Source organism: Hemitrygon akajei, chromosome 2 (genome assembly GCF_048418815.1).
Source record: "Hemitrygon akajei chromosome 2, sHemAka1.3, whole genome shotgun sequence".
NCBI classification, from domain to species: domain Eukaryota; kingdom Metazoa; phylum Chordata; class Chondrichthyes; order Myliobatiformes; family Dasyatidae; genus Hemitrygon; species Hemitrygon akajei.
This window is the reverse complement of record NC_133125.1, coordinates 95,960,948-95,988,876: the sequence shown is the minus strand read 5'-3', so window position 1 is coordinate 95,988,876 and position 27,929 is coordinate 95,960,948. Positions and strand designations below refer to the sequence as shown.

General features: G+C 37.6%; 1 protein-coding gene across 2 annotated transcripts in view; it reads right to left on the bottom strand.

Moving 5' to 3' along the window:
• Positions 1-27,929, bottom strand: part of LOC140714573 (rho GTPase-activating protein 15-like) — a 734,693-nt gene that overhangs the window by 271,631 nt on the left and 435,133 nt on the right. For both annotated transcript variants that reach the window (XM_073025883.1, XM_073025887.1), the window contains exon 10: positions 4,297-4,419. In XM_073025883.1, the coding sequence (XP_072881984.1) occupies positions 4,297-4,419 (123 nt within the window). The remainder of the gene's footprint in view (positions 1-4,296; positions 4,420-27,929) is intronic.

Genomic DNA, 27,929 nt, shown 5'->3' with positions numbered 1-27,929 from the left:
CTGTGTAGCACAGACTAAGAAATATGGTTTGCAAAATGGTGATCACGAATTGTTTGCATATGCACCAGCCAAACATTAAGACAATGTGGTTGCGTTAATTGGCCTGTATCATTCCAGGATTTGAGTAATAGATTTAAGTAGTTCATTCTAACAATGGGATTTGAATATTGAGTCGTGTCTCCCACTGTGGATATGCAATTCAAAGGAAGCACTGACAACCCAAAGTATTGAAGTAATCAATGTTGTTGTAACTATTGAATCACCTACTGTTATCTATGATTGTAAAGATATAAGAATGTGATGCACTTTGGGTTTGTGGGACTTTACCAAGAGTGTCTCCGAGAGAACTCCTTTGTCCTGATGAATAAGTACTTTCATATCCACCAACTCTCCAATTTCTCATGTGACTTAGTCTCAGTCACAAGACATCCACCTCCAAAGGACTGGCAAATTTGGTGGTGGATTAGGGTAGAATTTTTCATTTTTCTTGTAGTTTATCTTTCTTTATACTTGCTTATATGTTTGCATAATCTTCTATTTGTTTGCAAATGTTCAGTGGATATTCTGTCATTTTGTTGTATAGCTAGTTCTGTACTTTGTGTTGTTCCTCTATCTGTAAACCTGTGTCATTGAAGTGTAGATGAATCACAGACTTCCTTTGTTGTCCCATTGGTGGTCCTTATTGAAAGTGTTTTCCCTATCTATCTAGTTTAAGCAAGTTTTCAGCATTAACCTTGAGCACAAGGCAAGGCACTTTGTTCAGTTCTTTGTTCTCGCTTTCACAGTGGAGTGAGTTGGTTACTTGCTGCTCTGTTTCACTGTTATTTTTATTATAAACATCTAAGAAAATCGATGTAACCGCAAGGTTTGTGCCTCATGCTTGATTTCTGAAGAACTTTCTGCACACACACACACACACACACACACACACACACACACATATTGTTTGATTAAGCATACTTGTTTGTCTTATTGTTTAAATATTTCATTATGAATTATGTATAAAAATATGTGAATTGCATAAGTCCTCATGCTATCACGTGATAGGTGTGCACCTCGAAGTTACACCCGCAGTCCCAGACTCGCACGTGTTCCTTTGAATTAGTTTAATGTTTTGAAGTTATAAAATGTAATAATTGGTAACCCTCCAAGAATAAATACAAAGGTATTCTAGAGTCACACTATGAAAGTCTGAGTTCCAAAACTAAAAAAAATCATCAATCAAAATTCTGAGCATGACAGGTTTCCATAATTATCTGATATCTCAAGATATGTCTTATTTTCAGTTCACAAAAAAGTAATAAAGCATTAGGAATGAGATTTGTCTTGTTATGGTAATGGTAATCCTTCAGTCAGGTTAAGAACAACTTAGGTAAATTGATAATTAAAACTTTGTAAAGCTTTTACACAATGAAATGTCTGATAGGATCTGCAGAACTGAAAGTTTTATACTGTATATCTAAAACATGAATTACTTTTACTGATATGTGTGTTGTGCATTGTAACATCAAAAGAAAGAACACTTAAGGGTGTCACATCTTTAAAAGAACAGAAAGTTTGGGTCCTCTTAGTTTGGTTGTGGCATATATTTCCTATCTTTCAATATTTTTAAATAGGTAACACAACTGGTTGGTCTGTATGGGAATTTGGAAAGGAGAGCTAATTATAACTACGCCTCTGCAGGTAAAATTGCAACCTATCTGTGATCTGAAAATAAGTCAAGGAAGACACTGCAATGCATTTAATTTGTTTTTGCATGGATGTCTGTAATACATTTTTTAACAAAACTAAAGCACGCTATGTTGTTGGACACCGCTGTTCTTTTTAAAAATAATACCTTTTATAGGATTTGTATTTTTTTAACAAACTCGTGTATTATTCATACTCACTGGCAGAAAGTGGTATAGCAGCTAAACTTATGGTTTATCAGCTTTCTCATCTTTCATTGGATAAGTATTAGCACATTACCTGCATTATGTAATTGGTTAAATTATGTATCCTTTTAACTATTTCATTCCTATCTGAGGAATTTTCCTTATCTTATTATAAAAGTGATAGATTTTTCAGAGGCGCCATCTTGGCTATTCTTTATTCCTTTGTCTTACACTTCTTAGCATTATTTCTCAGCTCTTTATTTAGTTTGCTTATTATTTGTATTTTGTCCTCTAAAATGAAATGAAACCTTGGAATTAAGACTTGACAGAGATCCAACAATGTCAAGAATAGAGATAGAGATAAGTTCTTACATGTGCTAATGTGTACATGTACAAAACTAATGAAAAAGCAGAAAGTATTACCCCAATGCAGTAATACTTCCCATGGTTTGATTATTTCGAATTTCAATTCAATGACCACATACTACTTAATTTAAAATTCTGGGGACTGCTACTGCCAATAAATCTCACTTGAGACGGTTAGATTTCAGCTACTTTCCAGCAAATGCTTTACGTCCAATCTCCCTAAGCCTCTATTGTTTATAGGATATGACAGGACTGTGACAGAAAAATATTTCACTTGCCTGTATGATTCTTACTTTAACAATCTTTAAGATGTTTGATTACTCAGAACAAAAAAAAATTGCTCAATTGGCAACTCAATTACCAGTTTAAACATCCTGCCTTAGAAATTGAATACATATTTGTTGCACAAATTGTGCTTAAAAGTTGTTTTATTTGGGATAGATCACAAAAGCAATCTAAGGTGAAATTGAATCTCTTGGGAAACTGAATCACCTTTGCAGAGCTGATATTTTTATAGCATTAGATGCTCAACTATTGGTGTCATAGATTGCACTCCATTGCCAGCAGAAATTGGAGCTATTGGGGAGAACCTATGGCCTTTGTTCTTTTGTAATCTTAAGGAGAGATAAAAAAGCAGGAGTGAATTGCCCTGGAGATGAAGTGTCATTTTGAAGATCTGTGCTGTGAAAATCAATGCGTCAGCCTTTTTCCACTGGTCACCATTGTGGTAACTAATCAGTGATACTCCCCTCACGTCACAATTTCTTCAATCTCGTGTTCCATGATCATCAAAGTAGCTTGATGTCATTTGTGGCACAAAGTTGGTTGGGGCAATAATTAGTGGTGGTGCCGGCGCACAATGGAAAGCACGGTGATGTTACTCTCCATGGACCTCCTGCTCTCTCCCCATTCTACAGTGATATTCTTCAAAGCTGTTAAACAGTCTTCCCTGCTCATGTAAAGTGGTTGCCATGCAAAGAGTCCTTTTAAACAATGATTCCAAAGATCAACAGGGTAACTATGTAGTGTTGGTGATCTTGCATGCAGCTCCAAAGAAATTGCAAAGGTCTCATTTTACCTTTTAACTCTGTGTATGAAAAACCACTACATTAGTAGATTTCAATCTATCTCACATATATTTTCGAGAGCTCAGCATGGTCTGTAACACAAAATGCAGCAAGGTTAACCCTCAGATTTGGGTAAGGCTCATTTACTCAGGTCACCTGATCATGCCTTGTTCTCATTTTTACCATCAGGAAGGAGGTACAGAAGTGTAAATGGATACTCTCAACAATTCAGGAACAGCTTCCTCCCCTCTGTTATCTAGTTCCAAATGGACATTGAACTCATGAACACTACCTCACTACTCTTTTTATTTCTATTTTTGTACTACTTATTTAATTTAACTATTTAAGATATATTTATTTACTGTAATTCACAGATTTTTCTCTATTATGTATTACATTGTACTGCTGCAAAGTCAACAAATTTCACAACATATGGCAGTGATATTAAGCTTGACTCAGATTTCTGATTCTGACACATTCTGGTGACAAATAATATCAAATTATGAGACAATTTATATTTTGGCTTCTTAAACAAATGCATTGATTTGTATGGATAAGAGATCCTCATCAACATAATTTCATTCCAGGTCCCAAAGTGGACAGGATAAAGAGACAATGCACTGCGGCACTCAGTTACAATCATCCTCCAACAATGTTGTGTGGTGCAATAGTCATGACAGACACGAAGTCTTCAAAGGAATAAAATCAATGCAGCAGTGTCTGGATGTTGCATTAAGTTAGTCTCCTTCTCTTCCTTTAGTGGTAGTGACATACAGCCACAATCAGAAACTGCAGCAGCCATACAAAAGCAAGTTCATTGTTTCTGTGAGACAAATGTCATAAAAGTTTGCCTGTTTTTATTTTGTAAGTCTCTGCCTTACCCATTAGTGAAGCACACTTGATAAATAAACAATTCATGTTCTATCAGAGGGTATGATACATCAGAGTATTTTAGTAAGGGGATTTCACTGAGGAATCAAACACATTACCTTTAATCAAACCTTTCTCTTGTAAAGTTTTCAATGAAGGTCGCCTTGATATAAATTTTTTTAGTCTGCTCTTAACTCTCTTCTTCTCAGAGGTGTCAGATGGGCTGTGGTTCAGTCGTAGTACTAAGGGATGAAAGAATAAAATGGTTGTCATTTAACTGAAGCAATTCCTTGTAGAGATAGCTTTTATGTGCTATTATGTGCTACTTTGAAAAGGAAAGTAAGTATTTAAGAATATTGAGTGTTTCTGGCATGCAGTGTAAAATAATTCTCATTTCCAAAGATCTCCTTCCGTTAAAGAAAAAAAATCATACTGACAGCAGAAACTAGAAGGGTTTATTTTCATGATGCACTGTCTTTTAACATAATATAAGCTCTCCATTTGCCTTCTCTCCACTCCTGAAAGTTTTAATCCTTGCCAGGCTCTCACCACCAGATCTCAAAGTTCACGCATAAAAAGTTACCTTGTGTTGGACCATTAGAGTGTTCTGACCAAGGTTACTGCAGTGTAGACATACATTCTTTCCAGCAATCAGGCATTTAAAAAAAAACCTGATCTGTACGCCCTGTCTAAATTCTGAAATGTTCTGGACAATTAGCAAGATGGTGTTGGTAGAAAAGTCAAATCAAACCCTTACGATCATATGTCATCCCCTCTTCTCATTGCTACCATCAACAAGGAGATACAGGAGTCTGAAGACACACACTCAATATTTCAGGAACAGCTTCTTCCTCTCCATCATCAGATTTCTGAATGGTCAATGAACCTTTGAACACTACCTCAGCATTTTCCCTCTCTTTTTGTACTTCTTATTTAGTTTATTTTTCTTTTTACATATATACTTTTTGTAGTTTATAGATTTATTATTATTGCAATGTACTGCTACCGCAGAATAATAAATTTCATGACATATTGTATGTCAGTGATATTAAACTTGATTCTGATTCTCATTCATTCTTTAGTTTTCCACAATGGTTCGTTTTATCACCAATAATTCCCAGGATATAACAATCCTTTGTAAAGAGCAACACACAGAGCAGAGGTCAGGCAGCATCCCTGACGGGAGATAGAAATTGAAGTGTCTAGTAAAGACCGTTCAGAGCCCGATTTTAAATCTTAATTATTTGGAAAAATATACTGCTCGAAACTAAGTGTTAATCAGCCATTCACGAAAGTGGATTGCCTATCTTCACTAGCAAAGCACAAAGAAGTTTCAACTGAATATATGTGCTAAGTGCTCATATATTAATAATATACAATACACCTTCAAGTTGAAAAAATTAAAAACAGATGGTATCCTATTTTTCTTGGCCTGCATTTGCTATAATTAATGCCTTAGATTCTTCTTAAAAATATCAGATGGAAAAATTCCAGTGAGGTATGCAGAATGCGGTATCTTGATAACTTGAAAGCTGAGATAAAACTTATAATAAATAGCAAGTTGGCCCCAGCCAAATGAGAAGAGCGGAACGTTATTGAAACAGGAAGGACACCTGTAACCTAACAGCTTTAAGGAGCTCAGAAAAAGAAGCCAAGTTTAGTTAAGTATTTGCTGCAATTTTCAGTCTTAAATGTGCTCGTAGAACCATAAAGGTTTTAAATCACAGATATTCTCCACTCTATCTACCACTAGTGTGGCATTACGATTGTTCAATATAGCTCGATGCTAGAACCAGGGGAGCAGTATATCCTATTCAACCCCTTACATCTATTCACATATTTAGATTATTGAGGTCTAGAAAACTGCAAATGCTGGCCATTCATTCATTCATTCATTTTGTGCCATGTCATATGAAATAGGCAATCACGGTCTTGACCATGACTGCTCTTAACAAATTTTTCTACATAAGTAGCTTGCCTTCTTTTGTGCAATGTCTATACAAGATGGGTGACCCATAGCCATTATCAATACTCTTTAGAGATTGTCTGCCTGGTGTCAGAGTTTGCATAACTAGCACTTGAGATGTGCACCAGCTGCTCATGCGACCATCCTCCATTTGCTCCCATGGCTTCACATGATGGGGGTTTAAGCAGGTGCTATATCTTGCCCAATGGTGACCTGCAGTCTAGCAGAGGGAAAGAGCATCTTACACCTCCTTTGGCAGAGACATTCCTCCACCCTGCTATCCAAAAAATCACTGTTAGACTGATATGAAATTAATGATTCAGGAAACAATCAGAAGGTCAGGCAGCATCTGAGGAAAGATAAACATTTCAGCTTGAAACTTCTTAATTGGCTAATCTGCAGCTCAACCTATTTACCTGTCTTTACTTGTATTAATGGATATTCTGCCTTCCCAAAAATGAAATTATCTCTGTTTTAAACTAAAATCCACAGAATATGAAAGGCAGAGATGTTGACCATTAATGTTGTTTGAATGAAGAAACATTATCAGATTCAGTTCCTCAGTGATTTGGTTAGATATTGAAATTATGCCGCTTGTTTTGAATTCTCCTTCAAAATGCTTTTTTTCTTTATCACCTCAAATCATTACAGTTCAACGACTTTTCAAGCAGCCTTATTCAGGTAAATGCAAGCAAAGTTCATTGTACGTATGCTTATAATTTATCTTTCTGCATTTGTCCCTCTATATTTTGAATCCCAGAGCAGTTTTTCCTGGAATATGATACTTAGACCATTCAGTAAAATAATTACACCAGCTGGGTCTGAGCTAAAGATTTACATAACTAGAATAAAGTTCATTTCCTCCGGTACACTCACAGCTTTGGTGGAGTCAGACAATTAGAGTTTCTGGATTATAGGATGTTAATATACTGATGGACTTTGAATATATTTCAAAAAAGATATTACTAAATAGAATCATAAATTTTCCTGTCAACCCATTTTGTTTCAAAGGATCATGAGGTACAGAAACCAATAAATTTCAAGGGAACGGGTCCAGTAAGTTTAAATGAATCACAGGAACTAGGGACCATTGTGTGGGAAGAGAGTGCTGGAACCAAGGCCCATTGAATGGAAGGAAGCATGGGTAGCATGGTCCATTGATACATTGAGAATGACGCTAAGTACATCATTTCATTATTTGACTTGGACTTAAAATAGTGGGAGAGTTTACCACCGTTTGTGAATTTTGCAAGTCTAAATTGGAGGCAAATAGTAGGACAGCACAATAATGACTGCATGCTTTAAAGTTGCTGATTTTAATTAAGGAATCTGAAGGAATGGTCCGGGCACTAGAGCGTACCCCAAGTGACTGAACCCAACGTGCGGACATCAGTTTAGGTGCCAGGTCAAATTGAAAAGGCTAGGATGTTGGGGCCCGAGGTGGGGGTCCAGCCAGTTCAGCTTCATATTCTCCATGACATTCTCAGCTCTGTGCTGTACTAAGTGTCCATGGACAAACTCTTTGTGGACTTCAGTTCAGAACATTATATGCTTGAGTGGTTTTCTGTTTTCTCTCTGCACATTGAGTATATGACTGTCCTTTTATGGGCTCTTTTGGGTTTCTTTGTTTAGTGGCCGCCTGTTAGAAGATGAATCTCAAGATTGTATAATGCTGATACATACTTTGATAATAAATGCATTTTGAACTTTAAACTTTGAAACCTGCTTTTTTAAATGTCTACGTTTTACTGTAGTTAATGATAAAATAACAGTATATTTTGCATAGTTTTCTTTTAAGAAAAGGCATATTTTTGAAATTAGAAGATTTCTAAAATTATAGATTGACTATTGTATGCTAAGTGGTGAAATTATGCATACAAATGTATTGAGCTTTATAATGAGGTAAGACCATTCAGCCCCCTTGCTTGTGCCAGCTTTTTGTCAGAATAATCAAATTAGGCTCATTCTCTGATTCTTTCCCTGAATCTCTTCAATTTCACTTTTCTTTTTCAAGTATTTAATTAATTCTTTATGGTTACAATGATGGAATGTTCTTCTAATGATTAAAACCCTAAGATATCGGAGCAGAATTAGGCCATTTCCCTCTCAGCCTGTATCTTCTGCCCGTATCACTTCATGCCCTGACTATCAAATATCTATCAACTTCTGCACATCACACTCTGGCTAAAGAAATTCCTCCTCATCTCAGTTCTCAAAGGATGCCCCTCTGTTCTAAGACTGTGACCTCTGGTCCTGGATTCCCCCCCCCCCCCCCACCATAGGAAACATCCTCTGCAGATCCACTCCATTGTGGCCTTTCAAAGTTAGATAGGTTTCAATGAGATCCCCCCTCATTCTTCTGAATTCCAGTGAGTACAGGCCCTGGAATTATTATTACGTCTAATTTTAGCTCTATTAAATTTTTCACTGATACACCGGATCTGTTGAGTATTTCTAGCATCATCTGTCTTATTACATTGTTCCTTTAACAAGCACATTTAGATCTATGATGACAAATCTTTCAGATAAACATTTCTTCTAACAACTTTGCTGAATACATTTGCTGAACTGCACACAAATTTGTAGAATTATAGAAGTGCTACACAAATGTTCCAGCCTGAAAGGGATGAATCTGTCCCAAATTGTATTGGTTGATTATTTTTTCCTTAATGGAAAAATGATAATCACAAGCTGGTCATGGAGAATTCTCAGAGAATGTGATTATAGGTAAAATACTTTAAAAAATGTATGGTAGCATGTCATAAATATGAAAGTTGTCTAAAGTACCTGATGTACAATTTATTAAAATAATGTTATGTAATGCCTTCTTCTGATTTCCTTCCCTAACCTACATCTTCCTTTTTTTGATCTGCAGCATGAGTGCCCAATCTTTTTTACACCACGGGTCCCTCCCATTATCTGAGTGTGAGCCTTTTAGCTACAGTGATATGGCACAGTTTGCAATAATCTACATGATCTGATTCAGATCATTTCAACTTTTCTTTAGTATACTCAACTTTTCTTGGGAGATGACAGTACTGATATGGCAACTATTCTTAAGATGTGATGTTGTAATAGAGAAAGGAGATTTGGCCACATATCTCAAATATTTTGTAACCGCTGGATGCAAATCCTGGAATTATTTAGGTCTGATTTTTCCTCTGTTTTTGGGGTTGTTGTATATGGAATGAGGACAGGATGTTTCAAAAATCAATGGTAGAAATGCTGATCTTATTATTCAGCTATAATAAACTGTGTAAAATGAAATAAAAGGTAGTCACGGCCAAATAACACAGCTGCTGCCAGCATAACCAGAGCCTTTCTACTTATATGTATGTTATGAAGTGATTATTGGAATATTTCCAAGCACCATTGTCCTTTTAAGTGTACAGAGTGTGGCAAATTATAAATCAAAATATTGGCATAAACAAGGGGGCTGCAAAAGATGCAACCATGGCATATACCTACAGCAGTTACAATAAGTTTCATAAGTACTTCAGAAAGCTTTTATCATGTTCAATAAATCAAGGTATTAATCATAAACTATTAGAGCTTTGTAAGGCACAGCAGCATGGTGTTTAGCACAACACTTTACAATACAAGGGTCCAGATGCTGCCTGTAAGAACTTTGTACGTTCTCTCCGTGACTGCGTGGGTTTCCTCCAAGTGCTCCATTTTCTGTCCCACAATCCAAAGATGTACCTGTTAGCAGGTTAATTGGTCACTGTAAATTGGCCCATAATTGGGCTAGAGTTAAATTGATGGGTTGTTTGGGCAGCGTGGTGTGAAGAGCCAGAAGGGCCTAATCCACACTGTATTTCAATCAATATTTTTAAAAATTATGGATATATTTCCTCACTATGCTAACATAGATAAATTGTCACCTGACACATGCTTGGAATGGCTGTTGCTGGGTTTTCTCTTTCAATCTGCCCATAACAAAGATAAAACTGATCAACAGTTACTCAAATTGAATAGTGAATCATTATACTCCACTTCCTCTTATTATCAATGTGATGCTATATATTGGAGTGACATTGCACTTCAATTTGCAACCTATTCTAAACTGCTAGTTCTACATCATGCAAATACTAAGAACCTTTCTTGTGCGTTAACTTTACTCAGATTTGGGATTTTTATTTGAATCATGGGATCAAGTCCCACTTATTGCTGTGAAGTTGGCTGATAATTTAGCTGTTACTTGAAAACAATACTCTGGCTGTATTGCGTTCTTGGAGCTGTGAAAACTATAAAAGATCTGTTGGTCCTGGTTGAAGGAAAGCAGTGGAGTTTGATGGAATGCAGAGGAGTTCCTCTGGTCTACAGGCCAATGCTTTATCCCTTAAGCAACATCACTGAAACAGATTATATGCTTATTTATCTCATTATTGCATGGGAGACCCGCTTTAGGTAAATTTGCTGCTGTGATTCCCCAACTTAAAACAATGTCTTCACTGATGAAATACTTCATTGTTTATGAAATGTTTTGGATATTCTGTGAGTATGACAGGGAATATATAAATGCAAGTCTTTTCTATGTGTATTTAAGATGCATACTATTCAGTCAGATTATATTTTGGCACTAGTCTTAAAAGAAGATAATTACATGCTGCTTTATCTGTACCAGATGTGAACAAACACATGTTAAATGTACAAGACAAGAGTGGTTGGTTATTATACCCCAGTTTCCAAAATTTTCTTCTTTGGTCAGGAATGTTACATTGTATGCTTGGTGTACATAAAAAATGTAGATTTCTCAAGCAAAACTACAGATGAAGACCAAATTTCTTTTGCATTAGCCTGGATCTTCCATTTCTTGACAAAACAGTCCTTTAATTTACTGTCATATCAATTAAAAAGTAACTTTTATCTATTTTATTTATGGAGATACAGTGCAGAATAAGTCCTACCAGCCCTTCCAGCCATGCAGCCTAGTAACCCCTAATTTAAATCTAGCCCAATCACAGGACAATTCACAATGACCACTTCACCTATCAACCGGTACATCTTTGGACTGTAGGAGGAAAACATAGCACCTGGAAGAAACCCATGTGGTCATGGGGAAAAGATACAAACATGGGAATTGAACCCAATTGTTGGTACTATAAAGCGTGGTGCTATCCACAATGCTACTGTGCCACTGTGGATTGATCTTTACACTTGGATATTTAACCATTGATGGGCAGTATATGTTCAGAATAAAAAGTAATATTACTGTTCCAATCTTTCATACATTTATGGAATTTTATGCTATCCAACTTTGGGTGAAGAAACAAATAGAGTTGCAGGCAGTAGCAAATAATTTTAATCAACACACAATGCAAATATCATGTGGCTGTGGCAAAAGTGGAAGATAAACAAATATAATGCAAGAAATAAACTGCTGGAGGAATTCATTCTACACAGAGAACATTTTTTTTTGCTGGGTCTGCAAAGCGGCCTCAACATGCAGGGTCTCATCATGTTGACTATTCCTCTTCATCCACAGATGTTACCAGACCAACTGGGTTCCTCCAGCAGTTTTTTTTTATTTTCTCCAGATTCCTGCATCTGCAGTCTCTTGCATCTTCATAATGCAACATATCATTTGCTAAAGGAACAAAGATTTATCATTTGTCATTTGAACAATGATTTCTTAAGCAATTACTTCCAACGTATTATGAACAACAAAGACGATTTTGTGGAACAATATATTAAGTATCCCTAGTAATGAGTACAAGGTCTATTGACAATAGATGTTAGAGTAAAGTGCTATTGATTGCTGGTTTTCATGAATATGACAAAATCTATTAATCTGAACTGAAACAAAATGCCTGCAGTTTTCTGAAGTACAATGTCATTGACTTGACATAGCAAACTCATTGTACTAACTGAGTGTGTTAATGTTTGAGGTTGACGTCACTTTGTATACCCAACAATAAAATAAGTTCTCCATGTAAGAGTGACTATCTCTGCCAGATGCCAGTCTGAACAGCTTCCAAGAGGTTTTCACAGATGATAACAATTATGACAAAGACAATAATCTAGTTGGCACCATGCTGAATTTTCTGTGGAATCATAGGGAGCATAAACTTGCTTTTTTATCATTTAACACTCATTTAAAGATAGTGACATCCTGATGAATTGCAAGACCAAGTTTTATTTTAAATAAAATAATTAAAGTCAAATAATCAGATAAAAGCCTCGAATACCTTCAGAGATGGAGGTTCTTCATTGCTGCTCTACACACCAGCTGCGTAATGGGCAGTAAGTAATCACATAAAAAGCATATTCCAAACTGGTGCTACTTGAGGGGCTGCAGAAGATTTGCTCTGGTGCTGTGAGTGCATAATTTTCATTTGTATGACATGCAGTGAGCTTGAGTGTTTTCAGAAGCAGCAAGCTCTGGTTAAAACTGTCCAGCTCTGTTTAGGATCATCATTTCTGAAAGTGGAGGTAGTTTATTAAACCCAACAACAGCTGGAACTCATTGTGCATCCTGACGAATATAGACAGCAGCAATGACAGTGAAGATTTGGGAGCATGCATCCCACTTCACAAAAACTGACTTGAAAATCATGATGGAAGCAGTTGACTATCAGGCAGGTTCTGCTGCAGAAGTGACTCTGCTTGCTTCTAAGAGCATGTCCAGGGAGAAACACGTGAGCAGTAATTTCAGAGCTGCAGAAAATCGAATGAGCACTCAAGTGTTCAGCTTTAGTGCAAAAAGCTACAAACACATATAGATAGGCACATTATCAATGGATACATATCATACTGAACACTGGTAGCAAATCCTGATTGGACCTACTGTGCCTTAATTGGTTCAAGGATAGGTTAGGCAGCTTGAACTTTTACAGCTAACTATAGAATTTGATAATGGTATGCTGCAAGCTGTGATATATTTCATCTATATCATCCAATGCATCTAGAATGGCCCAGTGCCTATTTAGTTCAGAGTAGCCTTAACATTCAGATAAAACAGTTCATAACTGTGTATGTCTGTGGAAGGTGACATATCTTTTATCACTGCCCTGGCAGACCTTCACCTCAGGATGCTATTTCCTTAGACATTGTGACTCCCAAAAGACTCTTGTGAGATAAATTCCAACCCAAGCTCTTCTGTCCTCCTCACCCCCACTATCAAGTTCCTCTGGCAGGTCGTCCTTAAAATACTTACCACTTCCCCCCAACACCATCACTGCTCCCCCACTGCCCAATAATTGCAAAGACAGCTCAGCGTGACCATAATGCAAGAAGCTAAAATGAGCAGGATTGAAATGCATTCTTGAGCTTAGTGGTCAGTAACATTCCCCATGTAACCTATAATTGGAATTAATTGTGGAATTACCATGTTCCATTTCAAATGACCTTCTGCACTAAACCTGCAGATATCGACAATCCCTTTAAATAGAAAGAGTAAAGAGCACAGTCACACCGTTAAATCCTGATTTCCTGAGCCTGATCTTGTCTGCATTTAAGCAGCAATGGACTGGTGTCATTGTTACTTTCTTTCCGTGTTCCATATATAGGCATGTTCAGCATTCAAAAACTGCCAAACAATAGTTGTTCTATGCAACATTAGTGCAAAATCTACTTGTTTGCATTTCAATCTTACATTAGAACTCAACCAATTAGCTCTTAAAAATATGAGTGATATGATTAAATTTCTCAAGTATGTGTGCTTTGTTTTTACAAGTAAGAAAATTGCCTATGAACAATTCATTTGAAGGCTAATTTTTGTCGAAGTATGTCTTAACAAATATCTCAGTTGAGTACAGATTCTCGCAAAAGAAATCCTATGGAAACCTAAAGGGTAAACAGATTGCTGACACAAATAAGGTGTGGTTCATGACCCAATTTTGTCAATGTGTTCACACAGAATTAATGGAAAGAAGTCCATCACTGCCTATTCATTCTATTTTCTTTAAATTTGAGAGGCTGGAAAAAATGACTTTACATTTTGTACATTGCACTGATGGGTTACATGGCTTTTGATTAGAACATCTGTATTTGCTAACTTTTCAGATGAACATTTAAAATTAACAATCAAATGCCACATACTACCTTTCTGTATGCTGGACTGAAAGGAGATTAATCAAAGTGACAAGCAACATTATCTCTGTTTATTTGCGTAATCTGTCTCGACTAATCCCTGATTATATGCAAATGTCATTGAACAACAGGATATCCTTTAATATCTGACTCTCTTCAGAGATCATTCTTCAATAACAAATGGAAATCTCAGACATGATGGAAGACGGAAAACACTGCATTGGCTGAGACTGAGCCCAGATACAGCACGGAAAGAGAACCTTTGGCCCATTTAGTTCATGCTGAACCATTTAAATTGACTACTCCCTTTGACCTGCACTGGAACCATAACCACCCCTACTGCTATCATCCATGTACCCAAAAGCATAACACTTAGATGTGCAGCTAAAATTGCAACGTTTACCATGTATCACATTTTTCAATTATTTAATAGTGTCACAATTAACTTAATTATGTGGCCATGAAGATTAAGGGTTTAAAACAAATCCAGAGTATGCTGCAACTATTCAGCAGGGCAGGCAGCATCAGCAGTGAGAGAAACAAATTTATATTTCAAGTCTTTCAGCTGAACTAAATTCAAATCAACTCAGAACCCACTCAGTGACCGGAACTGTTCAATTCGTTTCTCTAGTCACAGACACTGCCTAATTAGTAGAGTATTTCAAGCTTTCTATTTATATTTCCAGTTTCTAACATCGGCTGATATTTCTTTTATTTTGCTTTTCAGTGAATACTTAGTACTTATTTCTGTTTAGATTTTCACCTTCTACTTGAACCATCTAATCACGTAAGAAAGAAGACCTAGGCCTCGATGCCTCCTTGATTTCCTGACCCCCAGCAACAGCACCTCCTCCACAACCACCATCAGCACAGGTGCACTGGTGCACCGCATGCTCTCCCCTGCTCATAGTATTTTTTTTTGTATTGCAATGTACTGCTGCTGCATAACAGCAAAGTTCACGACATATGCCAGTGATATTAAACCTGATTCATGGATAGAGTGAGGAAGGCATGATTGCCCACGTCATACAATGATTGCTCTTGGGTTTTGTTGACGTCAAGAGAGAAGCTGTTTCATCATTCAACCAGACTTTCAATCTGCCTTCTATATGCCACCTTTGATTCGGCACATAATGACGATGGTGATTATCATATCAGAGGACCTGTCCTGGGACCAACATATAAGTGCCATTAATAATGTTGAGTGTAACACTCTTTTTACATTCAGCTTTGATGGCATTTTATATTGAAATCCACAGAGAATAATATTAACTGTGCAATAATGGTATTCTATTTTATCTATACATTTTCCACCTGATGAGAATTTGCAAATGAGAAATAAATTGAATATCTACCTCAACTCTGTTCTTCTATAAAGAACCTTATTCGGAATATTTTAAATCAGTCTCAGCTGCGTTAAAAGAAGACGATGGCATGCAGAAAATGGAAGTCCATCAGAGAATGTCACAGAGTCATAGAAAAGTATAGTGCAGATACAGGCACTTCAGCCCATCGAGTCTGTGCCGAACCACTTAAACTGCCTACTCTGATCAACCTACACCAGGACCATAGCCCTCCATACCTGTACTGTCCATGTACCTACCTGAACTTTTCTTAAATGTTTAAATCGAGCTCTATGAGGAATATGTGGAAATAACATACTTATACTCAGAGAGAAAAAATACTCTAACTGGTTAACCAATGTAATTCTTGCCTAGAGAAGTATTGAGGGAAGCTTAGTCATAGTGTCATTGATTAACACATCATAAAAAGGGGACCTTGGCCCACATGTCCATGCTAACCAAACTAAGCCCATTTGGTCCACATCCCTCTGCACATCTCCTAGCCTTCGAAGCTTATGGAGACAATGTCCTCATCTTGTCTGGAAAATTGTCTAATTTTTGCCATATTGCCTAATTTTAATATCAGTAATTTTCACAATGTGATCAAAACAGTTTAATAGACATATACATGCAACAATATTGTTATATATTTGCATTTACAATCATGTATCCAAAACAGAAAAAGAAAAATAATTATCAAAATTTCATTTATTTCTTCCATACACCTATTGACTAAGGTTGTAGTTACATCCTGGAGAGCTTTAAGCATTGTGAATGATCTGTTTTATATTTACATTTATTGCCATATACATAGCCTATATTCTTGTTGGCTCAGCAAACCTATCCTGTGAATTACTGAGCCATTCCAACTTTGGAACCCTGGGTTCTTTTCCATCTGAGCTAACTTAGCTGACTTCAACAGACATGGTGAAGGACTTGATGGATTGGCCTTAGAAGTTGGAGATGAGAAACAAAAAGTCAGGTTTGCAATCTTGAACAAGTAATTGTAGATTTTGAACAAGGACAGATTAAAAAAAAACCCAGAGTGAACTGTATTGAAATATGCCTTTGTGTTTTATATTATGTGTTCCTGATTGGCTTTTTTTGTTGCTGTTTGCACAATTGTTTTTGAGTGTGGCAGTGGGAAGGTGGGGGGAGAAGGTCTGATGTCTGATCATGTTTTTCTTTGAATGTGTTGGTTCCATTGGTTCTTCTTTGTTTTGTGACTGTTGGCAGAGAGAATGAATTTCAGGGTTGTATATTGCATACATAGTTTGGTAATCAATGTATTTTGAACTGTGAACTTCAAAATAATTCAATCAGATTGCTTAGGCTTAATAGATTCATAATGACACACCAGAAGGTGAAATTCACCTGCTGTTTTATTCCAGTAATTTGTTGCTTTCCAGAATAGCAGGAAGGGAATTGATAAGAAAAAAGAATACTTTATGATACTCTAAATATCTGAGGCAAAAATAATAAACTTATCAACTACACTGTTGCTGTAACTTTGTGCCATTCATGTCCACTGAGAACAAAAGCCTAAAAAGGATAAAGTATGGTTATAAATTGTTTTTTTATTTGTACCCAAGGGGCTTTTTACTTCTTGGAAGACAACATCTCATTTACAAGTAATTAGATCAGGCCATGCGGTAGTTTTATTATCTTTTATATACAGAATGGTGTAAAGTGCATGAAAAATACATTTCTTAGTTTAATCTTATTCAAACATTACTGTGAATGCTAAAATCATAATCCTAATAAAATGTATTCAGCAATAAATATGGTACAAATCAGAAGTCAAATTTTCTCAAACATGACGATAAATAGAATGGATTTAAATATTTGTCTTAAACCTAAAGCAAGTCTTGTCACCATGCTAGTTACAACAATCATTGCATGTTGTCCACAACACTTGCAGTTTAATTCCCTGTGCTCCTAGTACCAGTCTCAAAGATATCCTATGTATTTTCTTGTGTCAATAAATTTGACACTTCGTTAGCTCTTTGGGTTGTTTATAGGAATTATAGATCAACTATGACTAACTTTCATCTTAGACAAGTGCAAAGATGGCATTTACTACAAAAACCTTTTTGAAGTGGTGATGGTGTGGTGGTAAACTACCCTCTTGTATCTTAACAACATGTCGATGGTAGAGACTCAGAGGACATAAATTTCCACACAGTGCAATAAGGTATATAAAGAAACAAAATGGGGAAATCGAGTCTCAGATTAAATCTCTTTAGATCCTGAGCAACTGAATTCTTGACTCAGAATGAAGTACTCAACTGCCTCAACAATCTTATGAAGTTAATTAGTTAGACAAGTATCCTGTAGCCTTCTCAATAATCACAAATCAGTAAATATTGCTCATGGGTACACAGACTAAATGTTTCATTTGGTTATTAGTGCCAACATTCTTATTATTGTGGTAGAAATACTTCTCATTCTTGTTGTTGGAATGTGCAAAGCAGCCACATCCATTTAGTTCTCACGATCATGCTGGACTGCTCAGCTCTTTAACTTCAGAATAAAAACATCTTAACCAGGGTCTTTGTAAGTATTCAAATATATTGAATTAATTTTCTTCAAAGCGAGATGGAATGGTAGCGTGTTGGTAGCACAGCGCTGTATAGCACAGGTGACCCGAGTTCAATTCCCACCGCTGCCAGCCAGGAGTTTGCATGTCCTCCCCATGACTGGGGGGATTCCTCCTCATGCTCTGGTTTCCTCCTACAGTCTAATGATGTACCGGTTGGTGAGTTAGTTAGTTATTGTAAATTGGATTAAACTGGAGGATTGCTGGGCAATGTGGTTCGAAGGGCCTATTCCACTCTGTATCTTAAGAAAAATTTTTAAAAACTTGGCTGAAACACTGATTAATTTGTGAATTGCATAAGCAAATATAGATCTCATAAACAAGCATTAGTTCTTGAAAAACTGGGCTTGCCAACATCTTTTGTATCAAATATGGTAAGTCTCCCTAAAGGCTATAGTTGTTTGCGCTGTCTAGTGAATTTTGGCATCGGGCGATTCAAAGTGACAAATATGAGAATGTCTGAATTGGTATGGGCCTACGTTTGAATTTTAACAAGGTATGAACTTCAGTGTGATTTTTTTTCATAGTAAATTTTATTTTTGTAATGTAATTAAGATGATATCTACGGTAGGAAATGGTGCTAAAAGAAACATGATTGAAATACATCTTGGAAAACAATCATGATTGTTTCAATACATCATGATTGAAAAACAAGATGAAATACTGTCATCTTTGCAATTTATTCTGTTCAGTAGAATCCAGATGTCATGACAAATGGTGAAACAGCCAATACCCGCACAATGTTGGTGAAAATGCTAGCCAATGTTTCACAGTGATGCCAGATCAATCCTTAAATTTTAACCTTAGTTCCAAGTGGAAGCAGCTTCCAATACAGTAAAGGCCATCAAGTTTGTGAGCATGCTCACATACCCAATCACACACTCACACAATCTCTGAAGAAGAGTGATTACTGGGTTTAGCTGAGTGGATGGAAACTGGTAGTGTTGGAGTTTGCAAAATCTGGGGCAGTAAAGTTGGCAGGTGGCAAATATGATAAATAGAGCAGCGGCAAAGATAAGGAAAATGGAATGACATAAAGGATTCAAAGAAGAGTGTGAAAGGAGAAAATCAAGTTGAGTGCAAGTACTAGTGTCCAGGGAAACAGGGATTCGAAAAGATTAAGTAATTCAGTGTTAACACAAATAGAGCGAAGAGCATCCTGGATTTTCTTGGAATTGGAGTTGAAATTTCAGAACCTAGACAACTAAAGGCAGAGCTCTAGTAGGGTTAAAAAGGGGAGTATGGATTAAAAATAAATTTATATAATAATGGGTATATGATCAGTTCAAGAAACAACAGTGGAGCAAAGAGATAGAAGGAATATTTCTGGTCAATGAATTTCTCAAAGATCATCAATTTAAACTGTTAACTTGGTTTCTATCTGCACAAATACTGCTGACTTCCTGATATTTTCAGCATTTGCTATTTTTAAATTCTGCATTACTTTCCTCCTTTGCTCCCCCCCACTCGTTTGTATGGTTTGTTGCATGCAAGTCACTGCCAATTTTTTGCAGAGTTACAAAATTATAATTGCACATCTAAAGTACTTTATTTCCTCAGATGCATTTGACTGTATCTGGTTAATAATGTGCAAATTATATTCTAAATGCAAGTGCTTTACTTCTAAAAGTCGAGTGTTACAGATTCTGAGACAAGTTCATCTCACGTGCAAAGTGGCAATTCTGGATGGAATTGGAATCACTGAAGCTTGCTTGACAGCTGTGGCAGGTCTTGAATACAATTACCTCTTATAAAGTAAAACCAAGTGACACAGGTTACCACAAGGCTTCGTTCCCAGATGCGCTCAATACCTCCTGTGTTTGCTCTGACCATCAAAACAAGGAGGAACCATTACAAACTCCCACAACTCCTGATAACTCTGTTATTTCAGTCTCTGAGGCTGACATGACAGCATCCTTCAGGAGGGTAAACCTACGGAAAGGATCCAGCTCAGATGGGGTACCTGGCCAAGTACTAAAGACCTGTACTGATCAACTGGCTGAAGTATTCACCAATATTTTTAACCTCTCGGCAGCATGAGGTACCCACCTGCTTTAAGAAGGCTTCAATTAAACTGGTGCCTAAGAAGAATGTCGTAACCTGCCTCAAAGACTATCATCCAAAAGCACTTACGTCCACTGTGAAGAAGTGCTTTGAGAGGTTAGTGATGAAACATATCAAGTCCTGTCTGAGAAGTGACTTGGATTCACTCCAGTTTGCCTACCAGCACAACAGGTCCGATTAGTTGCCATTTCATTGGCACTTCACTCAACCCTAGACATCTGAATAGCAAATATGCATACATCAGGATGCCCTTTATTGGCTACAGCTTGTCATTCAATACCATAATCTCCTCAAAACTAATCAATAAACTTCAAGACCTTGACCTTGGTATCTCCTTGTGCAATTGGATCCTTGACTTCCTCGCTTGCAGACACTAGTCAGTTCGGATTGACAGAAACATCTTCTCCACAATTTCCATTAGCACAGGTGCAACACAAGACCGGGTGCTTGGCTCCCTGCTTTACTTGCTTTCTACTTATGAATGTGAGGCCAAGCACAGTTCCAATGCCATGTTTAAGTTTGCTGATGACACCACTGATGTTGGCTGTATCAAAGGTGGTGATGAATCAGCATATAGGAGGGAGACTGAAAACCCGGCTGAGTGGTGCCACCACTATAACCTCTCACTCAATGTCAGCAAGACCAATGAGCTGAATATTGACTGCTAAGAGGAGAAAACTAGGGGCTCATGAGCCAGTCATTGGGGGATCAGTGGTGGAGGGGGTCATCAACTTTAAATTCCATGGTGCTATAATTTCAGAGGATCTGTCCTGGGCCCAGTGTGATTATGAAGGTAGCAGAGCAGCACCTTTTCTTTCTTAGAAGTTTGCGATGGTTCAGCATGACATCTAAAACATTGACAAACCCCTATAGATGTGTGGTGGAGAGTACATTGACTGGTTGCATCATGGCCCAGTGTGGAAACACCAATGCCTTTGAATGGAAAATCCTACAAGGAATAGTGCATGTAGTCCAGTCTGTTGTGAGTAAAGCCCTCCCCACCACTTCAGCGCATCTACACGAAGCACTGTCATAGGAAAGCAACATCCATTATCAAGGACCCCCACCATCCAGGCATGCCCCATTCTCTCTGATGCTCAGCACCATCATGAACAGTTATTATGTTCAGCATTAGGCTCTTGAACCAGTGTGGATAACTTCATTCAACTTCACTTGCCCCATCACTGAACTGTTCGCACAGCCTATGGACTTTTAGTCTCATGATCTCAATACTTATTGCTTATTATTTATTATTATCATTTCTCTTTTTTCTTTTTGCATTTGTTGGCTTTTTTGTACATTGGCTATTTGTCCGCACTGTTGGGTGTGGTCTTTCACTGATTCTATCATGTTTCTCAGATTTACTGAATTTACTGAATATGCCTGCAAGAAAACGAATCCGTGGGTTGCACGTGGTGACAAATGTGTTTGTGCTTAGATAATAATTTTTCTTTGAACTTTGAAGTTTATACCAGAATTAAACTTAATAGCATGAATTTCCAGGTGGTTGCTTGCAACTTGGAAATTTCCAGGGGAAGCCAACACACAAGGTAATATCAAAGTGAACTCTTCTGCAAAATATACAGATTGAGGTTTTCATTCGTTAGTAATCTGTAGGTGTGGGGCATGGGGATTCCACAATGAGATTTCCCACCCTGATACATTGCAGCAACAGAACACCACTGAAGGCAGGAGGAAACCTCCTCACTCACTGACTCTCACTAAGAACATTGCCGGGAAGTGCTGTACGAGAATGTCAGCCTTCTGACTCACAGTTTCGACAAGCAATGTACTGAATGATGAGTTTTATCCTTTCATAATAAACATGTCAGAGACCACATCAAAGCACAAGGAGATACTGGAGAATTCTAGTTATAGAGAAAGATAACATCTATTTGACACATTTTTGATCTCACATATTATGTGAGGAAACGAATTAATTACTTTCATTTTCAAACATTTTTTTTTAACCTGATTCAGTTTATACAGCCTTTTTTTATGTCTTAAGTTGGTGAATTGATCAGGCGCTGTAATATTCTTTAATTTAGTTTACCTAATAATATAATTAAACTATTTGATCAGGACTATTTAACAGCTGCCCCTGATTTTTTACCATTTGGAGAATCACTGGGTAATGACCAGGAATAGCAACCATAGCCAGTCAGAAAAAAAACAATATCATGGAGGACCCACTCAACCTGCTCGTGGACTGTTTCTCCCACTCCCATCAGGAAAGTGCCTACCAGCATGCACGCCAGAGCCACTAGTTACTTCCCCCAAGCTCTCATACTGATCAACACCTCCACTTATTAACCACTCTATATCTCCCCCCCCCCACATACACATCATCTATAAACACAATCAATCTATGCATAGAAGAGTAACTTGTACATTGGGTTTTACAGGATATATTTTGTGTTCATATTTATTGTTTTCTTTATGCTCAACATGTTTTTTTAAGCTGCATTAGAACTGGAGTAGCAATCATTGTGATCTTCTTTATACTCATGTACTGGACACAACAGATGACCCCAGAAGAATCACAGGTGAAGTGTTGCCTCACCTGGAAGGATTGTTTGGAGATCTAGCCTCACTTTATCCCTGCATTCAGCCAAAGTGCTATACTTGCCCATTCGCTTCCTCCCTCACCTCTATTCAAGGTCCCAATACGATCCATCCAGATGAGGTAACACTTCACCTGTGAATCTGTTGGGGTTGTCTATTGAATCAGTTTCCTTCCTCTCCATCCCTTTATCTTTCCCACTCATCTGGCTTCATCTATCACCTTCTAGCTAGTCCTCCTTCCTCTCCCTTCATCTTCCCCCTTCCTTTCCCACCTTGAAGAAGTGTTTCAGCCCAAAACATCAAATGTTTATTGTATTCCATAGATGCTGCCTCTCCCTCAGATCTCCTCCAGAATTTTCTGTAAGGACATTGAGAGGCTTCTTTACTTTTGATTGGATGATCTCTATTGTTCTTTTTGGGGGGGGAGGGGATCATTTTAAATATTGTGAAAGATACTTATTTTAAACTTTTTGAAGATGTGTTATATATTTAAATTTAGAATCTTCTGAAAATTTGTGATTCTCATTCTCAACCTTTCAACTGATTCAATTTTGTTTCCTGGGTTAAGCCTTGCATTGTAGTTGTTGAAGCACATCCTATTGCTCATGCAAACATGTGACGCAGTTTGCCCCATGGAGGACCTTGCACTGGACAAGAACCCTTGATGCTATACTCTACTCTTGAAGGAAATGATCTGTGCTTGCACTTGATATTGTGTTTACAACATTGGGACAAAAATTCATATTATTAATGCCAGATAGAGAGTTGAGAAAACTAAAATGACCCAGTTTCATCCATTAACTAGGCAAGGGATGCATTTCAGGAATAAGAACTTACTCTTTACTGGTTTTCTTTATGAAATAATGACTTACTCTGTTTTAACTGAATATTATTCATATATAGTTCTAATAAGCAAGCAGAACTCCCTTAGGAAGAATATAAAAGTTATAATTCTAGCCATACTTTAGTTATTTAGCTTCAACCATCATAATTTAATCAAAGACCAAGGATAATAATATCAGTGCTTATGAATCTAATGTTTAAATTATTACCATTCTATGCAACATTTTCATTGATTACTTTTCTAATTTTGAAACATTAAGAATTTCTATTGTTTAATAGGATGGGCTGATATTGGAGAGGGTTCAAAGGAGGCTCACAACAATGATTCTGGGATTGAAAGGCTTGCCATATGAGGAATGTTTGATGGCTCTGGGCCTCTACTCTTTTGAATTCAGAAGAATGTGGGTTGACCTCATTGAAATCTGTTGAATGTTGCTAGGCCTTGATAAAAGATGTTTCCTGTGGTGGGGGAATCTAAGACCAGTGGGCACAGCCTCAGAATAGAAGGGTATCCTTTTAGAACAGAGAGCAGATGACCTTAGCAGATGATCCTGTGGCCTCACTACAGGAAGGATGTGGAAGCCATAGAAAGGGTGCAGAGGAGATTTACAAGGATGTTGCCTGGATTGGGGAACATGCCTTATGAGAATAGGTTGAATGAACTTGGCCTTTTCTCCTTGGAGCGAGGGAGGATGAGAGGTGACCTGATAGAGGTGTACAAGATGATGAGAGGCATTGATCATGTGGATAGTCAAAGGCTTTTTCCCAGGGCTGAAATGGTTGCCACAAGAGGGCACAGGTTTAAGGTGCTGGGGAGTAAGTACAGAGGAGATGTCGGGGTAAGTTTTTTACTCGGAGAGTGCTGAGTGCGTGGAATGGGCTGCCGGCAATGGTGGTGGAGGCAGATACGATAGGGTCTTTTAAGAGGCTTTTAGATAGGTACATGGAGCTTAGTAAAACAGAGGGCTATAGGTAAGCCTAGTAATTTCTGAGAAAAAAAGTAGGGACATGTTCAGCACAACTTTGTGGGCTGAAGGACCTGTAAGTTTTCTATGTTTCTATGTTTCTACAAGGAGGAATGTCTTTAGCCAGAGGATGCTGAATCTGGAGGCCAAGGCATTGGGTATATTTAAGGAAGAGTTTGATAGATTTTTGATTAGCCAGGGTGTGAAGGGATACGGGGAGAAGGCAAAAATTGGGGCTGAGGGAGAAAGTGGATCGGCCATAATGAAATGGTGGAGCAACTCGATGGGCTAAATGGCTTAATTCTGCTCCTATAGCTTAAGGTCTTATGCCTTAACGATTAGATTTAACATGAAAGATGCTCACAAAATGAATAATGCAGTGAGCTCATCCACTTAGAAAGCAGGAGATCCTCATACCAACTGCAGCCTCTGGTGAGTTGACTGATCTTAGGAAGCACAGCAGGGAACTAAAATGTATGGGAGGGGAGTTAAATCAAAAACAAGCAAAGTCTACAATTCCTGATTACAACCCTGTAATCTTTCTGTAAGTCACTGGGCAAATGTTGGTGGAGAAAAAAAAGGAACAGGTGTGATACTCCCAGCAACTGGACAGCCTGCTGGCACTAGTTACTTACAAGGTGAAAAGTACAGATAGAATGCATCTGAGAGGATAGGACTTCACAGCAAGCTAATAGATTTATATTTAATTGATCTTTACTGAAGAAGTCAACATATTGCCTCTTCAACGGCAGCAAATTCAGAATTACAAATATTTTGTAGTAGGTATTTTTATTAATATAGAAAAGAATTTATACTGCAAAATCTTGATCTAACTCATATTCAAGTAAACTAACTCATGTTCATTTCCAATGTCATAATATGGATACCGCAAGGTGAGAGTCCTTCTAGATAACAAATAAGTTTGATTAGACCGTATACACATGATTTTTTTTAAAGTCAATCAACATAGTTATTGTTTTGTGTAATGATGGGTTCTCAGGCTGAACTATTTCTGAATGCACACAGAGGGCTTAACCAATGAAAGCAGGCAATCATTATTTATGTAAGTATTATACTAGCAACACACATAAAATGCTCATGGAACTCAACAGGCCAGGCAGCATCTATGGCAAAAGGTTAAACAGTCATCGTTTCAGGCTGAGACACCGATGAAGGGTCTTGGCCTAAAATGTCAACTGTTTACTCTATTCCATAGATGATGCCTGGCATGTTGAGTTCCTCCAACATCTTTTTTGTGTGATGCTTGGATCTCCAGCATCTGCTGATTTTCACTTGTTTGTATGTATTGCACTGTGCTGCTTTAGCTGCATCCCAGTGATATGGATGGTAAAATTTGTAAAAACAGAATATCTTGGTGAATAATTGAAAGACAGTTAAACTTATGCACTACAAAGCAGTAAGCAGGGGTTCCCAACTTTTTTAATGTCATGGACCAGTACTATTATCAAGGGGTCCATGGACCACAAGTTAGAAACACCTGCAAGAGTGAGTGGGATCCATCTGAAATATTTTTTTTAGAACATAGAGTTAGTTTGGTTATCTTGATGTCAGGATTCATAGTCAGTCTAGCTTGGTGGAAATATTGGACCAGATCTTGCTTAACATTAGGATGTTGGGATGTCAAGTCTAGCAGTTTCCCATTCTTTTGCCACTGCTGCTAGCTGGGACTAACCTGCTGACTGACCCTGATGCCAATGAAGGCAATTTTCTTAGTGGCAGTTGTTGAATCTAGAGTCACATGTAGACCAGATAGGGTAAAGATGACACATTTCCTTTGCTAATAATACTAGTGAACCAGATGTTTTTTTTATGACAATCTGGAAGTTTCACAATCACCATACCAGCTTTGTATTCCAGATTTATTTAATTATTTAATTTAAATTCTCCAGAAGGAATTCTAGATCAAAAGTCCAGACCTCTGGACACAAGCCCAGTAACTTAACCACTATGTTACCATATCCTACCCCTTTCTCAATAGGACTGAAACTAGAAATCTGGTCTGCCAGTTTTATGATCGCTCCGCAGCTTCTTGTGGCTTTAAAATTTTGCACCTTTTTGCCATCTTACCAAAGGGAGGTGACTCAAACTACTCTCTTCTAAAATTTTCACACCTACTCGGAACAATGTAACTATCTGAATTTTAATAAAATAACATTAATTCTATCTGTCTTGCAGTAATTAAGCAACCAATACTACATAGGGCCTGAATTTTATATTACCTCTGAATACTCAGCATGACATCTAGGGTCTGTGGGGAGGAGAAGCAGATTTAAACTTCCTCATACAGTATGTTGTCTTACTCACTAATATTTCTGACATTTTCTGTATTTATTTCCAATGCCTAGCATCTGTTGTGCTTTTCGATAATGTAAGGTCTGACTTCCAATCGTTCCCTATTTTTATATATTGATTTATTTTCCTCTCATCAAAACCACAGCCTTATCATTGCAAGTCAATAATTTCTTAATAGCAAACAATCTGCTGGAAGAACTCAGTGGGTTGAGCAGTATCGGTGGAACCCTGCATTAGGACTTAATGTAGAGAGGCGAAATGGCCAGTATATTGAGCAGAAGGGGGCAAGTAAATGAGCTGATAATGCAAACTATGAGGGGAAAGTTGAATATTAGATTCCAGCAATGCTGGTCCTTTGTGTTTTTGCTGATTACCTTCCAAGCAGCTGTCTCCAATCTTCACACTCCTCTCTCCATCTGCATCCCATCACTCTTCTCTCTTGTCTGCCTCCTTCGATGACCCACCTGCCAAATGCCTCACAATACCAGCAACTCCATCCCCTGCCCCTGCTGGTGCAGCCCGCCTATCACCTTTCACACCCCCTTGGTCCACCCATCAACTCTGACTCCTATCTTACCACTTTCTTTCTATTCTTTCTGCTGGCCACCTTCCCTCTCTACTCTTGCTCCTGATGTAGAGCTTACGCTGAAACATCAGCAATTCCTTTCCTCTTGCAGACACTGCTTGACCTGTTGAGTTGCTCCAGCTGATTGTTTACAGTTTTAGACTCCAGCACCTGCAGTCTTTTGTTTCACCAATATTTTGTTAATGATGCCATATTGATTCCCCAGAATGATAGAATTTTGTTTATCTCCATATAATTTTACCTCTTTTGTTTCTACACCTTCGTCTATCTTGCTCCCCAGCCATGCTTTGTGCCTTATTTATTTTAAAAGATAAACTTTGATATCCCTTTCTTGTACACATCTTCTCTTTGCCATAGTCACCTTACTTACATGGTCAGGAGTACAACTTTCCTACATGAGGCCTAATGTAACAAAAAATTAAGAAGTACCACTGTTGAGCTATAGTATACACCCAAAGTGCTTGTCTCACCCCA